Source organism: Ochlerotatus camptorhynchus, unplaced genomic scaffold, assembly GCF_037179485.1.
Source record: "Ochlerotatus camptorhynchus isolate MF236.1 unplaced genomic scaffold, CSIRO-AGI_Acam_v1.1 ptg000094l, whole genome shotgun sequence".
Classification (NCBI taxonomy): domain Eukaryota; kingdom Metazoa; phylum Arthropoda; class Insecta; order Diptera; family Culicidae; genus Ochlerotatus; species Ochlerotatus camptorhynchus.
In genome coordinates this window covers 5,746,253-5,764,729 of record NW_027040584.1, presented here as the reverse complement: position 1 = coordinate 5,764,729, position 18,477 = coordinate 5,746,253, and the positions used below count along the sequence as shown (strand labels likewise).

General features: G+C 40.1%; 1 protein-coding gene across 11 annotated transcripts in view; it reads left to right on the top strand.

Annotated features, from left to right (window-relative positions):
- Window positions 1–18,477, top strand: part of LOC135698743 (uncharacterized) — a 161,364-nt gene that overhangs the window by 108,403 nt on the left and 34,484 nt on the right. For 9 of the 11 annotated variants that reach the window (XM_065218854.1, XM_065218853.1, XM_065218859.1 and 6 more), the window contains 2 exons: window positions 7,849–7,995; window positions 8,901–9,174. In XM_065218854.1, coding sequence (XP_065074926.1) covers window positions 7,849–7,995; window positions 8,901–9,174 — 421 coding nt within the window. The remainder of the gene's footprint in view (window positions 1–7,848; window positions 7,996–8,900; window positions 9,175–18,477) is intronic. The other 2 variants (XM_065218857.1, XM_065218856.1) reach the window with 1 other exon arrangement.

Below are 18,477 nucleotides of genomic sequence, written 5' to 3'. Positions count from 1 at the left end.
CGGATGGAGAGGTTAGGATTCCGCTTATATTTCACCACCACCTTCTTCGTCGTCGCTGCCACGTCCGGATTCCAGGCTTCCTGGCGGTCGTTAAAACGTTTGTCACGGTCGATTTGGCCACATACAGCAATTTTGCCAACTTGGCGTGTGAGAACGGTGGATTCTCTTGCTGCGCGAGCAAAATTTTGACACTCTGCTCTTATTGCTTGGACGTCATTTTGAAAACTGGAGAGCAAACGGTGAAAACTCATCACAGCAACCATTGTATATACACTCAACTTACAAATTCGTTCCAGACTTTAAAGGCGGTTTTTGACCAAATTGATCATAAAGTGTTGCTCTGCAAGCTATCGTGGTTGGGAGTAGGCATACCAAAATTACCGCTTCATGGCAGTATTACAACGGCTGTTGCTTTCTTTTTCCTCCGACAGCCTTGCGATTGAGCTTGTGCAGTACACGACAGCTCGTTCTTAATCATGTATTTAGTTCGTTCGGCTATGACAGCCTTGGATGGTCATTCGTAACGTTCCTCGTACATACAACAAGCAGTCCACCAAACTGCCGATTCGTTGCTGCTGTCTTTAAAAAAATTTGGCCCGATATTGACCCGACATATACACATAATTGACCCAACATTGACCCGACATTTTTCCGAAGTCGATCATAAATTTACTTTCTATTCATCCGACTTTGAGCCGACATGTCTGTTCGGAATATTTTTTTTTGGGTTTCAATTGTATATAATGTCTCGTGACAGCCTTTTCGTGACAGCCACTTGGGTAAGCTGAGGGATGTCGTCGGTTTGTGAAGGCTGTCATGAAGACAGAAACATTGAAAAGCTGGTCATAAAGAAATGTATAACTACAGCCCATTCAGTTCACTACGTTCCAAGCAGTGTTGGAAAAGTTCGCGATATTTCACGAAGTTCACCAAGGGAAAAGTTCGCGAGTCATAGGGAACTTTGATGAACTTTGATGTAACATAAATGAATAACTCTGGTGGAAAAATTGAATCACGCTAAAAATTTGAAGGTACACATTTAACTGAAAATTTCTGGTGGAAAGTTCGCAACACTGTGGTGAATGTAGAAGCAAGGTTTATTCATTTTTCGGGTGCATAATTTGCATTGTTCTTATGAATGCAAGCTTCATTGAAAATTTATGGTGGAAAATTTGCACCATTCTGGTGCATGAAGAGGCAAAGCCTGAAAATTGCACCATAAAGGTGCATGGTGAAACAAACTTCACTGACAATTTTTGGTGCACCCTTCTGGAGGAGCATGCTTAATTGAATGTTTCTGGTGCAAAATTTGTATCACTCTGATATATGAAATGAACAGAAAATTTCGGATGGAATACATGCACTGGTCTGGTAAATGTAGGCACATGCTTTATTTAAAATTAAACTGTATTGAAAATTTCTGGTGGAAAATCTGCACCGTTCTGGTGAACGGATGGGCAAGCTTTTCGGAAATTTTTTGGTCTTAAACTTGCATCCTTCTGCTGAATAGAGAAACAATTATAATATAATTATATGATTATAATTTCTGGTGTAAAATTTTCACCATTCTGATAATTGGAGGAAAGCAGTGATGGGCAAAACACCGGTACATCACCGGTACGGTTTTCTAAAGCATAACCAGTGTGCTGATCTGTTGTACCGAGTGTATGGTGCTGCTGTCGGTTCGGTTTGATAGTTGCAAGTAACACCGCACCGTGTTCACCAGTTCGCTGCACACGGTGCGGTTCTGATTTTCCAGTACCGGTGTTCTGTGTTCACAAGGATGATGTTTTGAATTCAAGAACCGATCCGGTACTGTTGTGTGTTTATGTGCGTGGTGCGCATTATTCAGAATTGCCAGTGATGGCAGATAACTAAACAGAAATTGTATTTGATGAATAATATTATGCAGTGTCAAGTCGAAATAGCGGTTTTTGAATACAGAAAAACTGTGAATTCAAATGATGTATTACGCAATGTGGGTATTTCCAGAATCGGTGTGACGTGGAGATCGGAAATCGTCAACCAACGCCACCTTGAAATTCAAGATAGCGGCTTCCGGTTAAAGAAAAAAATTGAAACACCTTTAAACACCTGTCAAATACCTTTCAAAATGGGTATTTCCGGAATCAGGGTGACGTCTTGAAACCGGAAATCAATGTCTGCCGCCATTTTGAAATCCAAGATGGCGGCTTCCGGTTATATTAAAACTGGGAAATAATGCCAAATATCATTCAATATGGGTATTTTTGGAATCAAAATGACTTATATATACCAGAAATCAATGTCTGACGCCATTTTGAAATCCAAGATGGCGGCTTCTGGTTAGATTAAAACTGGGAAATAATGCCAAATATCCTTCACAATGGGTATTTTTGAAATCAGGATGACGTATATATACCGGATATCAAAGTTTGACGCCATTTTGAAATCCAAGATGGCGGTTTCCGGTTGTAGGAAAGCTGGGATATAAAGCCAAATATCCTCCAATATGTCTATTATTTTTGGAATCAGGATAACGTATATATACCGGAAATCAATGTCTGACGCCATTTTTAAATCCAATATGGCGGCTTCCCTTTATAGGGTATAGGGTATAGGGTATTTTTGGAATCAGGATGACGTCTTGAGAACGGAAATCAATGTCTGACGCCATTTTGAAATCCAAGATGGCGGCTTCTGGTTAGATTAAAACTGGGAAAAAAACTTTACACGTCATCCCGATTCCAAAAATACCCATATTAAGGGTATCTGCTAGTATTTCCCAGTTTTTCTACAACGAGAAGCCACCATCTTGGATTTTAAGATGGCGTCAGACATTGATTTCCAGTCTCTATACGTCATCCCGATTCCAAAAATACCTATATTGAAGGATATTTGACATTATTTCCCAGTTTTTCTACAACCGGAAGCTGCCATATTGGATTTCAAAATGGCGTCAGACATTGATTTCCGGTCTTTATACGTCATCCTGATTTCAAAAATACCCATATTGAAGGATATCTGACATTATTTTCCAGTTTTTCTATAACCAGAAGCCGCCATCTTGGATTTCAAGATGCCGTCAGACATTGATTTCGGGTATGTATACGTCATCCTGATTCCAAAAATACCCATAGTGAAGGATATTTGGCATTATTTCCCAGTTTTTTTCTAAAACCGGAAGCCGCCATATTGGATTTCAAAATGGCGTCTGACATTGATTTCCACTCTCTAGACATCACCCCGATTCCAAAAATACCCATATTGAAAGATATTTGACATTATTTCCCAGTTTTTCTATAACCGGAAGCCGCCATCTTGGATTTCAAGATGGTGTCTGACATTGATATCCGATCTATAAACCTCATCCTGATTCCAAAAATACCCATATTGAAGGGTATTTGCTACTATTTCTCAGTTTTCCTATAACCGGAAGTTGCCATATTGGATCCGGTCTAAATTGGTCATCCCATTCCGAAAATACCCATATTGAAGGATATCTGACATTATTTTCCAGTTTTTCTATAACCAGAAGCCGCCATCTTGGATTTCAAGATGCCGTCAGACATTGATTTCGGGTATGTATACGTCATCCTGATTCCAAAAATACCCATAGTGAAGGATATTTGGCATTATTTCCCAGTTTTTTTCTAAAACCGGAAGCCGCCATATTGGATTTCAAAATGGCGTCTGACATTGATTTCCACTCTCTAGACATCACCCCGATTCCAAAAATACCCATATTGAAAGATATTTGACATTATTTCCCAGTTTTTCTATAACCGGAAGCCGCCATCTTGGATTTCAAGATGGTGTCTGACATTGATATCCGATCTATAAACCTCATCCTGATTCCAAAAATACCCATATTGAAGGGTATTTGCTACTATTTCTCAGTTTTCCTATAACCGGAAGTTGCCATATTGGATCCGGTCTAAATTGGTCATCCCATTCCGAAAATACCCATATTGAAGCGTATTTGCTAGTATTTTCCAGTTTTCCTACAACCGGAAGCCGCCATCTTGGATTTCAAGATGGTGTCTGTCAATGATTTCCGGTCTTTATACGTCATCCCGATACCAAAAATACCCATATTGAAGGGTATTTGACAGTATTTCGCAGTTTTTCTACAACCAGAAGCCACCATCTTGGATTTCAAAATGGCGTCAGAAATTGATTTCCAGTCTCTAGACATCACCCCGATTCCGAAAATACCCATATTGAAGGGTATTTGACATTACTTCCCAGTTTTTCTATACCCAGAAGCCGCCATATTGGATTTCAAGATGGTGTCTGACATTGGAGGCGAACCAGCCCCAGGCTGAAAGCCTCCCTAATAAAGATAAATAAATTAATTAATGGTGTCCCGCATAAACAATAACCATAAGATGCGCCTAACCACCAATTCGGGATATCATCCCAATTTTATGTGGTATGGTCGCACCATCTAAGATATCGTCAGTATATAGTACACGTTTATTAGGGGTCTGACATTGATATCCGGTCTATATACGTCATCTCGATTCCGAAAATACCCATATTGAAGGGTATTTGCTAGTGTTTCCCAGTTTTCCTACAACCGTAAGCCGCCATCTTGGATTTCAAAATGGCGTCAGACATTGATTTCCGGTATTTATACGTCACCCCGATTCCAGAAATACCCATATCGAAGGGTATTTGACAGGATTTCTCAGTTTATCTGCAACAGGATGCCGCCTTCTGGATTTCAAGAAGGTATCGGTTATCGATTTTCAGACTATAGGCGTCACGCGGACTCCAAAAATACCCATATCGAAGGGTATTTGTCAGACTTCAAAATGATTTCTAGTTCCTTCGCTACCAATATTGTCTATCAAAATATTTGGCAATTGAATTAATAACTGTCGCTTGGTACAAATATTTTACTCACCGTTTTGGGAGCACTGCTATTTAATTCTTGCCAATGTTCCGAACCAAGAACGGTATACCCGGTTTTGGTAACATATAATTGAACCCTGCACACCGTTTATATCTCGTGTACCAAAACCAAAATTCTAGCACACCGGTTTTCGGTTTTCAAGCTGCGGTTCTGAATATCAACTCGAAAACCGGCACACAGTTTTGATTTAGAACACACTGGTACACTAAAACTCAACCGAACCAGGGTACACGCTTACATAAACACAGGAGTATTTTTTGAACACGAACCAGCACACGGTGCGCACCGGTTGGTTCAGTTGCCCATCACTGGAGGAAAGCTGCTTTACTGAAAATTTATGATAAAAAATCTGTAAATAGGGGCAGCTTTATTTGGTGAAAAACCTGCAACATTTTGATGATAGGAGAAGCAAGCTATATTGAAAATGTCTGGTGGAAAATGGAAAAAGGAAATCTGCACCAATAAGAAGATTGGAGAAGCAATTTTTATTGAACATTTACGGTGGAAAATTTGCATCCTTCTGTTCAATTGAAATTTTCTGGTTTAAAATCTCCTGGGGGCAAGTTTGTATTGAAAATTTACGGTGTTAGATTTGCAACAATCTGCTGTCTGGAGGGGCAAGCTGAATTGAAAATTCCTGATGTAAAAATTGCACAGTTCTGGTGAATGAAGGGGCAAGTTTTATTGAACATTTCTGGTAGAAAAACTACAACGTTTTGGTGAATGGACGGACAACTTAAACTTGACTTCCTAGAAGAACCTCAAGGGTATTGAATTCTGTAGACAGTTCCAAAATAAAAGATTTCTGAGGATGATTCCATGTTAATCCTGCAGATAATTCCAAGAAAATTTCGAAAAGAATGCCGTGACAATTTTGAGTGAAATTCCAAAGGGATTTCAAGCAAAATTTCAAGCGAATTCTGAGGATAATTTCTACTTAATTCCAGTAAAAATTTCTGAAACTCTAAAAGAATTTTAGTTCCAAAGTGTTCTGAGAAAAGTGAAGAGTTCTAAATATAATTTCAGTGGACCTCTGAGAAGAATTTAAAAAGAGCTCTTAGGAGATTTCTAAAAAATCGGAGAAGAACCTCAGGAAATTGAATTCTGAGGACAGTTCCAAGTACTGCAGAAAATTTTAGAAAGGTAACTGAAGAATATATTTTTATTGGTTTAGATTTTTAACCTGTAAAGAAGAGCATGACGCAAAAAATTATTACAATATTTTTCTATCAACATATTATTCCAACTGTAACTTTATGAAACTTCCAAGAAATTGTAGAAACTTCAAAAACTATTTTCTATGTTATTCTCGATTTTCAGAACCAATTCTACACAATCAAACATTTCGCTCGACGATCCGATTTCTACAGGGTTCAGAAATTGGAAGACAGCGACCGACTTGCTGGGCAAACAAAATCGCAGTGATACCCATGTTGGTAGTATGGAAGCGTGGAAATTTTTTAAAACCATGTACTTTGTTTGTTCACTGCTATGCGCACTGTTTACATGCGAAAGGAGAATGCGATTCTTATTGGTCATTCATGTCGGTTTGTCGGTGCTATTACCATCATCTGACGTGACTTCAGTTGAATCCAACCACCAAGGCAACAATATTGCAGCAAATGTATCATTTCGGTTAAAAGCCTACTATCACAACTTTTTAACGAACCGATCATTATCGACATCGTCGATGGGATTAAATTGCCAATTTCCATTGGCTGTCTAAAAGCAGTTTGCATTGAAGAAGATGAACCACCACAAGAGCAAAAAATAAATAAAATTAGCTGAATTGAACAGTAGGAAAACAGTGGTGGGTGGATAGCACCATCCACCACGCACTTTGGAGTACTCCCCATACCCAGGTTGAATGCACCATAAAAAAAATTGCTCCTCCTTAACAAGATTCCTGTGCACGCTATTGCTGTGGCGTGATCCTTTGAACCTTCCAGCGTATCCCGATAGATGCCGTCTGCTTGACCTCCAAATGTTTGATCGAAGACGTAAGCCACAACAGACTACGTTTATAGCTAAATTACTCAACGGTGACGTCGATTGCTCTCATCTTCTGTCACTGCTTGATTTCCATGCTTCAGGTAGGATGTTACGTCAGCAATCCCTGATGCAACCGAGCTTTCATCGTACTCTGTATGGCTACAACCAGCCTATTTGTGCAATGCTTCGTATATTTGTATCCGTCGAGTCCGCGTTTGATTTTGGTATGTCCACACCTCAATTTGTGAATAGAGTAAGAAGACTGAACCTTATTTAAGATAACGAGTAGTTTATTCATTAGGACAACTTTATCAGATGAATTAATAAATAAATAAATAAATGACTCAAGCTTTACCTCTATATGTTCAACATGACGGAATTAGGCGGTTAGGCCGAAGTTTTCTCTCTATCCTACTCGCTAAAATTTATAAAATGCATGCATTATGGAATCTTAAACAATCGTCACAAAAAACAACTCATGTTAATAAAGGTGCTCAAGACCTCTAAGAATCTGATTTGAAAATAACTTTGCTTATATTTTATTTATTATGAGATCTCTCTTGTTCCGAAACAATTGCATCGCCTAAATCATTACGTTATCATTAATGAAAACTCGGCTTTTGATTAGATATTTACATAATTTATTTCATTTCCATGAAAAACATACACACCACATAAAAAGTTCACAACACAATCGCAATTATTACAGATGCCAGTTTTTGCCTTTTATTGTTTATCGCTTCGTCTTTAAAAACCATTTCGATTTGAGAGTACAGTTTCTGCCAATACATACCCAAATTTTAAGACAAACCCTTACAATTAAAAACAGAACATATTTTCTATTTTGTACCCCAACCCCAACTCGACCATTTGGAAAAATTCGAAAATAAATTAAAAACCCGATCCAAACTCAGAGAACCGAAAAAACAAGCAATATGTATTCATTTTAATTACAGTCTGAAGAACGCGGAACGACCCCTTCCCGTCGCAGTAAATCGGAAGGACCACCAGGGGTCGCCAACGGACGGCTACCGACCGGAACCGGAATCGCTAACGGAATCGCGCACGAGCCGGTCTCGGTCGAGGTCAGGGCGCAGGAACAGGTAGGACACCGCCGACGGTCTCAGTCCGCCGACGTCGATGTTGATGAATTTGTTGTATGATGTTATGGGCCGGCTTCCCTGTATAGAGCGTGAGAGTGAGTGGCTGTGTGAAACACCCTTCAACACACTGACACTTGTACACCACTGACTTTACCACCGATGGCAGAATGCTTTGTTCGAGAATTATGAACCTTTGGTGTGAGAATTGTATAGAAGATTGGACAGCTTTCAGTAAGAGTGCACCTATGATTTTGGTTGAGTGCGTCCTGGATTGTTACTTTTAAGATACTTTACACCCATTGCCATCTTGATATTGCTTTTGATGTCGTAAGAAAACTGCCTCTGTATCTGTTTTCTATTTGAAGCTTCTGTTTTGCAGTTACTCACGCGGAACAAGTTGTTTGTTATCAGTTTGGTTTTAAATTTTCAGTTCAACCGTTTTGTTTGTCGTATGTTTTGTTTATCCGAGTATTAACTTCCAAAGAAGATGTATCGATCGCATTACATTCATCATGAATCATCGACATATGAGAGACACTGGATGCATTCTAGGTGATCCCAAGCGGAATTGATGTACAAAATTTGTTAAATATAATTGATGGACTGTGTTTAAGGTTTCCCTCGTATGCTTGAAATACTTCAAGTCATTTATGTTAGTTAAGAAATTTCAGTCTGAATCTGCAACAAACTTAAAAAGAAAGTGAAACTTCCCACAAAGAACCGGACTGAAATTGTTTTAGTATTAAGAAATGTTCTCAAACACACACATCATAAAACATATCAAAAAATAAAATTGCAATATCCAACTAATCGCATTCTCCCATTTTCTTGTTCTTCCTTTTCTCTCTTTCTTCCCCGCGGCCACACATACAACATCCGATACGACCGTACGAACCAAATTGCAGCCGGGTGAGTCTAGTGGCCTATTCAAAAAAACTATTAGCAAATTGAGCACAGAGTATCGCCTGCAGTTCGTGTGGCCCAACGTGCGCAGGGCGATCAAGGGGGCCGGTGGGCCGTCTGGCCGGGAGGATTCGGTAATCGAGCCACCGCGCAAGTCCCTCTCGATGGGTGCACTGAAAGCTGCGCAGGCCGCCGCCGCCGCCGCCACCAGTAGCAGCAGCCACCATCAGGCGGTACCCACCGTGCATAAAAAACGAACCACAAACGAGCGAGAAGGTGCGCGAGACAGAGAGCGAGCTAATACCAATGTACCGACCGTTGTACCTCTTCACACACATCGCCCTGTGCCCCCCCCCCCCATTCTTTGATTAGAGACTTTTTCCTGTTTTCTTCTCTAGTGCGGGAATTTCCGATTTCCTATAATATGCTAGTTTCAAAATGTTCAGAACCGACGGGACACATTTCGAGTGTTTCGAATTTAGATAGCGCCTGTTCTTTACTGGTTGAAATTGTGTCCTGAGGCTATTTATCTTCAGCTTGGTTGAAATATTTACTCTTCTTCATACCTTAGTATCGCTCCCGTCATGATATTTAGTAACTCATTCCATTTTAATTGTATAGCCTCTGGTAGAGATGCCCTCTCTTCGTTATACGTCATTTCACTCATACATAAAACCCAGAGATAGATAAAATACAACCCATATTTAATCATTTCACAATCAACTAATACAATTAAAAAGAGTAAGTCTTGTAAATACTCCAATTACTATAATAAGGTTTAATTGTTTCCTCGCAGAGTCCTTTTTCATGCAATTCAAATGTTGGATTTATAGATCTATAAATCACAGCAAACATTCACTGTTAGTTTCAGTCAAATACACACTACGAAAAGTTCTAGATAGAGTTGGAATTAGGGCGTAACAGCCTTTGTAAACAATGACTTCTCTCGAGGATTTCTCGAAAGTCATGGCTCTCCCTGGCAAATCAACATCACCATCTAGTAGGGAAAGACTTCTCCTACTCGATGGATATGTTGGTTTGTGTAGGCATGCCTTGAATTCTTTGAAATCAACGAGAGAAGTCATTGTTTACAAAGGCTGTTATGCCCTAATTCCAGCTCTATCTAGAGTTATGGAAATTTTGCCCCCCTTATACTAACAAATGTAAGTGGCCCTTAAGCTGGGCTTAGACAGGGCAAGTCAATTGATCAAGTCAGTTGAATTCAACTGACTTGAACGTGAATTGAACGTGTAAACCATGCCATTCAACTGACTTGATCAATTCACTTGAATTGAAAAAAGTTGGACCAGGCTCAACTTTTCAAGCGAATTGAATTCAACTGAGTTGATCAATTGACTTGAATCATCTAAACCCAGCTTTATGGCATAAGACTTAGTTGAAAGAGACGAGCAAATACATTCAATCAAACGTACGTTTCGTCGAAATCCGTATGTTTCGATTTCGGAACACTTAATTTCACATGACATGTTTGAGTACGTTCCACGACGAACGTCAAATATGAATTACGTCACGTGTAACAATAGTAATTTTGACGTGTGTACATTTACAAATCCTTAATATTTTCCCTTATTAAATGTATTGAGGAAAAGGGCCCTGCAAGGATTCACCTTAACAACAGAGTTACTTATTAAATTATGATAGTGTGGCTCGTATGGTATGGCAACGGCAAATTGTATTGTTTTATTCTAGTGTCCAGTTTTAGTATTTTATTCGCTTATGTTCCATTTGGATTTTTAGCCCCGTTTTTCACAATTATTATAAAACCTATCCCATCTGAGAAAACCCATTCTGGCAGTGGAAATGATATAAACTTTCCAATGTTTGGTAATCCCGCTGACTAGCGTGGAGATATTTGTAAGACTTTTCGTCTCACAGTTCAAGCTGTCAATTTATTGTGAAATGTGTGCATCTTCTTCATAAAATCAAAAGGCATGCTTCAACCGATTGAAAAGCTCACATAGACACGACTCAATTACGAGGAGAACCTACACGGTTCATATTTTTATTTATTTATTTGGGGTCATTCGTGACGTGTCCGGGGATGAGATTTGAACTCGTGACTTTGGCGTGACTGGTATGGATGATAACCACTGCACTGGGGCCGTCCCTTAGGGTTCCCATTTTTTCAGATCAATGGTTGGTTCTTCCAGTAGCTGGTGCAATTCGTGGTTCATTCGCCTCCTCCACGTTCCGTCATCGATCTGCACTTCACCGTAGATGGTACGCAGCACCACGAGCATTGTCCAGCTCTCGTTGCCGTAGAGGACCACCGGTCTAATCGTGCGGCGGAGAATTATATTCGACCGGAGCGTCCTCCGGAGTCCAAAGTAGGCACGATTACCTGCCATAATGCAGGTAATCTGTAGGTATCATTTTCAGCGGTCACCAGTGAGCCCAAATGCACGAACTCGTCGAACACCTCGATTTCGTCACCGTCAATCTTAGCTCGGGTTGGGAGGCTAAGATTGTCTTCCCTAGAACCTCTTCCTCGCATACATTTCGCCTTCGACGCGTCCAATCCACCTAGGTTCAGCCTTTAGTCTGATGTACGTTTCCGTCATCGTCTCAAAGCTTCGTTCCATGATGTCGATGTCATCGGCGAAGCCTAGAAGCTTGATGGACTTCCTGAAGATCGTGCCCTTCGTGTCTATCCCAGCTCTTCTGATGACACCTTCAAACGCGATGTTGAATAGCAGACACGAAAGTCCATCACTTTGCCGTAACCTCCTCCGAGATTCAAAGGGACTCGAGATTATCCCCGATACTTGAACAACGCACATCACTCGATCCATCGTCGCCTTGACCAATCGCGTCCTTGTATCCGGAAATCCGTACTCGTGCATAATCTGCCATAGCTGATCTCAATCGATTGTGTCGTATGCGGATTTGAAATCGATGAACGAATGATATGTGGACACGTTGTATTCGCGGCATTTCTGCAGAACCTGCCGAATCGCGAAAATTTGGTCCGTGGCAGCGCGAGCACCCATAAATCCCACCACGAACTCTCTTGCAAATGGTGACAGGCGGTGGCATAGAATTTGGGAGAGTAACTTGTAGGCGGCGCTCAGCAGTGTGATCGCGCGGTAGTTACAGCAATCCAACTTGCCGCCCTTTTTGTAGATGGGCATGCGACACCTTCCATCCACACCTCCGGTAATATCCCCTCCTCCCAAATCTTGGCAATTACCCAGTGCAGCGCTCTAGCCAGTGCTTCACCACCGTATTTCAATAGCTCACTTGGTAGTTGATCTACACCAGTTGCTTTGTTGTTCTTCAGCCGACCGATCTCCTCCTCAACTTCTTGAAGATCAGGGGCCGGTAGCCTGTCGTCTTCTGCGCGTGCTCCAAGGTCTGTTGCCGTGCCACCTTCGTTTTCTGCTGCATCACCGTTGAGGTGCTCGTTATAGTACTGCTTCCACCTCTCGAGCACCTCACACTCGTTCCTGAGAAGGTTACCGTCGAAGTCCTTGCACATATCGGCTTGCGGCGCGTAGCCTTTGCGCGAACTATTTAGCTTCTCGTAGAACTTCCGTGTGTCGTTTACGTGGTGCAGATTTTACAGCGCCTCGCGATCTCGGTCTTCCTGCTGACGCTTCTTCATTCGAAAAACCTGTTCCGCGCTTGTCTGTATCGCTCCACATAAAATCTCGTGCGGTGTTGCAGCATTCTCGCCCGCGGTGCATTCTTCTCCTCTAATAACAGTTTTCATTAGCCGTCAAATCTGTAATGTTTTCGGTCCGGGAGTATGTGACAGTTTTTTAGAATCTGAGAGCCACCACGTTAAATTAAACAATGGCGTCGGACATCGATTTTCCGTTCTAGACGTCATCCCGATTCCGATAATATTCATATTGAAGGGTATTGGTAGTATTTCCACCTCTTTCTGAAATCGGCTGCCACCATCTTTGATTTCAAGATGGTGCTGGAAATCGATTTTCGGTCTCTGGACGTCATCCCGATTCAGAAACTATACATATTGAAGTGTATTTAGCAGTGTTTCCCACTTTTTCTGAAATCAGCCAGCGCCATTTTTGATTTCAACATGGCGTTGGACAACATTTTTGGTCTCCAGACGTCATACCGGTTCCGAAAATATACATATTGAAGGGTATTTGGCAGTATTTCCAACTTTTTCTGAAATTGGAAGCCGCCATCTTGGATTTCAAGATGGCGCTGGATATCGATTTTTGGTCTCTATACGTCATCCCGATTCAGAAAATATATACATTGAAGTGTATTTGACAGTATTTCCCACTTTTTCTGAAATTGGTAGCCGCCATCTTGGATTTCAAGATGGCGCTGGATATCGATTTTTGGTTTCGAGACGTCATCCCGATTCCGAAAATATTCATATTGAAGGGTATTTGGCAGTATTTCCCACTTTTTTCTGAAATAGGAAATACCAATATTGAAGGAAATTAACATTATTTCCGGCCTTTTTTAAATCTGACCTCCGTTTTAGAAGGGATGGTTTCTTGTCGTGATCCTACTTTTTAAACGACCTATAGACTTTGTCTCAGGGAACAGAATGAGTGACATATAGAATAGATATAGAATAGAATAGATAGTCGCGACTGGATGGATTCTTGATTTTGTCGTGGTGATCTTGTCGTGCGACAAGAAATTGTTGTTTGACGAGAATTTTCCAGGATGACCATTTTTTAATGTATCTTGTCGTGCGTCAATGACAAACGCGACAATTCCCATATCTGCTCCTGCTGCTTAAACCAGGCCAGTGACAAGGCCTATACCAACAGCAGCGTTTGACAGTAGGCAGCATGTCCCGAGCTCAAATCATCTATTTTGCTGTGCTGGGCCAGCTGTCACTGTATAACATATTGCCGGTTTAAACGGTTGAAGGAGTGTGACGTCAAATTTCGTTGTCCATTTAATCAGCCAGAAAACGAAAGAGATGATAAATTGACTGTGCCTCACCTGTTTACGCTCATTGATTTTCCATATGTGAATCGAGATGCGAATTTGGTTCCAAACATAAACAAACCATCTTTGCTTACGGCTTTGTTGTCGTTTGAGACCAGTTTTTCGAGGTATAGGCGACGATTGTTCGTGCCGGCGCCGGTGGTGTAGTGGTAAGCGTGACTGCTTTCTAACACCCCAATGGGTCTGGGTTCAATCCCAGCCGAGGTCGGTGGGATTTTTCTGAGGCATAAAAATCTCTGGTCACGTCTTCCTTCGGAAGGGAAGTAAAGCCGTTGGTCCCGGCCCATGTGTGTTGAATGGGTGCGATATCCGACGCAGGTGTGGAAACTGCCTTCCTGCACATTCGATTGCCGTCAATGGATGGCAATCGATGTCCGTCGGTGATTGGCACTAGATTGCGGAACAGAGACCGACGTTAAATAAAGGAAATAAGAAGAAGAAGAAGACGATTGTTCGTATCTGACAGTCATCTAACCCAGCGTTAATCTCAGTGTTTGCAGTATGAACTAGAGGTGGTAGAGTGACGTCGTCATTCGCTTGCTCAGCAATGTTTACAACATTTTTGCTTCTAACACCAACTTCACTGTTGGCCCGGACTTTATATAAAAAATGCACACACAGATCACAGCACGAGTTGAACTGCTATCGTTGAAATCGAAACGCGAACTGGTCTAAAGTAGGGGAAATGGATGTAATGTCAGCCTAAATGCCCCTAATTTGGGTCTATACATAAATTCAGTAATTTACTAAATTTTCAATAGCGACCAAAAATATCCATTAGTCCCAATGACACGTTCATCTACATAAAATTTACATAGTTGAAGATGCTAATTTCAAATAACAGACTGTAGTGGTAATTTTTATACGATAGATGGAGTAGATGAAAGCATAGAGTTGATAGTTCCGTTATAGTACGGCAGTGTGAAGATTGCATATAGATATTAGAATAGCGAGCTAGGACAACTTTTAAGGAAGGTACAAATCGGTTTTTTCATCTCTCTTTACCAAACTCTCCCTTTGGAGAGGGATGGTGAGGGGTGTCCCCCCCGCCACCACTGGCAAAAAGAGATGAAAACCGACCCGCTCAAGTACCAACGGTGTGTTTGAAACAGTTCTACCGGTTTTTTACCGCACTTCAGTTGTTATTTGAAGGAAGGCATCCAGTCGTAGGTTTGTACCTTCCTTAAAAGTTGTCCTAGCTCGCTATTCTAATATCTATATGCAATCTTCACACTGCCGTACTCTAACGGAACTATCAACTCTATGCTTTCATCTGCTCCATCTATCGTATAAAAATTACCACTACAGTCTGTTATTTGAAATTAGCATCTTCAACTATGTATGTATGTTTCCTGTAATTTAGCCTTAATGATGGATTATTTTCGTCATCCGTGAGCATATCAAATTCATTATTCAAATAAATTTCATCAGAAGGGAGATCAAGGGATTACCCTTTTCTGTTGCGCTTAGGCGCCATGGCGACAGAAATTTTTTTATTCAAATCGACTTCCAAGCAGATTACAATATTAATCTGAAGGATCGAAGAGAAATTTTCCAAATCGTTATCCAAGCAGGATTACCTCGGGTATGGTACAAAATCGACGAGGAATAGGAAACGAACAAGATACATAAAAAAATTGCAGGTAATATTGAGCACTGAAAAGTGTAGTTTAAATTTGTCGTAGCTTTAGGTAGCAGTAAAAGTTCCTTAAGCAAAAAGCAAATAAAACCGCAACGCAAGAGACCACGATGCCCGATGGACAGAACAAAGTATGTGTTCTTATCCAATGCATTATGACTAGAAAGTCATTTGGTTAGTTTTTAGTAAGACAGAACTGGAAATCAGAAGAAGATGAGTTGCACAAGTTAATTATTGACATATGATCTGAACTCAACTAGTATTGCAAGTTTAATCAAGGTTTTAAAACAAAAGGCTGTGATATAACCAAAATTTCTGTTTGGGAAATTAGATTTCTCAAATGTGCTAAAACTCATCAGAATATTTATTTCAATGATGACCAACAACTGCTCAAGATGGATTAAAATTATTTCAATAGCAATTAAGGCAACAAGTTGCAAAAAGAAAAAAAAAAAAAATCAACACGAGTCGTAGTTTATCCTTGCCGAGCTGGATAATTACCACGAGTGTTGAAATCGAATTTTGCAAAGCCCAAGTAACAATTCAGTAACGATTAGCATCCACTCTGATTTATGATGGTTTCATAACGGCAATGAACAATCCATTTAGTTTAAATATAGCATTTCAAAGTGTAAAACATTCCTGCTTAGTAATTCAGCTTTTTGCTGTTTTAAAAACATTTTATAGTCTGGCAAGAAAGTCAAAAACTGTCTTGTTTTAAAAATAAATTCAAAACAGTTATCAATCCCTCCTTAAAACTGTTCTGTAATTCAAGCATAAACGTCAGTACCAATTGTTTATTAATGTCTTGATGAAATACTTTATATACGTGTTCTATCATTATAAAAGCAACCATAAAACCATTAGGTTTTGCATTAGAGCAAAAAGCATTTATTGTTGCTTTTTAGGCTTTTAAAAGTGCATCATTAACTCCCCAATTACTCTGGTTCCTCAAAGTTGATAAATGCAAAATTTATGACAATGAAATCTCGAAGGATAGATGAAGTAGGATGAAAAATTCAAGTCAATTTCAGCAAAATTTACTTCTTTAGAAGAACCAGCACACCATCAACGACTGACCATCTGAAGGAGAAGAGCAAACTGAGCGGGGCCATAAAACATTGTCTAAAGTTGAAAAACATACCAGCCTTCCCCAGATCTTGCGAAAAGATGACAACCGACAGCAAACCACTGAAACTGTTAGTTAGCGGAGATTAACTGGTTTTCGATCCATAGCAGCGATTTTATTCGGCGAAAGAATCAACTCTTCGAAAATTTCATTCAAGCGTACATCTCTGCATCGTTGGATGGTGCAGTTCTGTAACCATCCGGAAGAAGGGTATCTTTTTCGGGAACGATTGCGCTTTCAGTTGTTCGAAATGCGAAATGTTGTACAACAGTATCGCAAACTGTCTGAGTAACCAATCTCACAATCTATCGGGAGAAAACTACCAGCGCAACTATCGAAAAATAAACAAACTGAACGGGTTAGGATCAAGCAAAATGGCTTTAGATAAATACAATTCAGCCTGAAAGTTTTCTTCATAAAAGCCATGTTAAGGAATTCTTGAAAGCAGAACAACTTTTTTCACAAATGCCCCATGAAAATCAACTGTTATGCCACCGCCATGCCATGTTACAATTAGTTTGCTTGTTTTTTACAATCTTCGATTTTCAATCTATATTTCCTTCGATATAACTATATTTTGGTAAATTTAGCAATAAGTAAACATTTAAATGCGAAAATAATAAAAAAAATCTCGGCCAGGCTCGATCTGAAGAATTTTTTTTTCAATCGACGTTTTACGAGGGTGGACTTAAATTTTTCGCTTTTTTCACGTAATTTTCACATAAAATTTAATATGGCACTTAAAACTAGGCCACTTAAGGAGAACTATTGTAATAATTTTGGATATTCAACAATGTTTTTATACCATCAGTTTCTATTTTAATTATTTTGATAAAATCGGATTCATAAATCCTTTGCTATCTTGATTGATGCTTTTCTAGTGGATTCAGCATGCGGCTAAGGAAAATGGCTCGGAAAGGGTTTTTATTGTTGCTTACAAATGGTTCTCAATGCGTTCGTCATACAACCTTTTGCAGTAAATCAATCTTGAAGAGCTTCGAGAATACACCCTTCAGAACCTTCTCCAGGATGGGCCAACTAGACATATTCTAGTCTTAATGAGGTTTTGGTGGATGCACTAATGACAAAATAACCTTCACCAGGGTTTTATGAATGCTGTTTAATAGTTGCTTTGAGTATTTCATAAAACTTAAAATGTTACTTGGGAGACTTGCATACACATTTTTTTTGCACTCAAAAGAGTGTCGAAAAGTAGAACTTTTCGGCACTGAATGCTGAAAAGTAGTACTTTTCGCAAGGGGTAAGTCACTCCGCACACCAATCTTGGGTCATATTTTTTTTTCAGTGTGCCGATTGTGCCGGTCATAGAGCAAGTTGCGATTGTTTGTAAAATATCCATCCCGGCAACCCGGTATGTCTGACACCTTTAATATTTTGGTTTGACATCGAAAGGATAAATCAGTCTAGTGGCTTTTCGTATTTAAATCTCTAAACCTGGGTTTAGATTAGGCAAGTCAAATGATCAACTCAGTTGAATTCAATTGGCTTGAAAAGTTGAGCGAGGTTCAACTTTTTCCAATTCAAGTGAGTTGATCAAGTCAGTTGAATGGCATGGTTTACACGTTCAATTCGCGTTCAAGTCAGTTGAATTCAACTGACTTGATCAATTGACTTGCCCTATCTAAATCCAGCTTAAGTGAACCGAAAAGTGAACTGCTGGTCTGAGTTCCTCTCAAGGTTACTGATATTCGCATCATTTCTCTCATATTCGTTCATCGTGTGCGACGGTACTCGAAGCATCGGTATCTCAGCCAAACTCTTGAATGATGTGGATGCCCACTTAAGAGCAAATCGTAAAGAATGCTTGGTGAGAGAGGAATGTGAG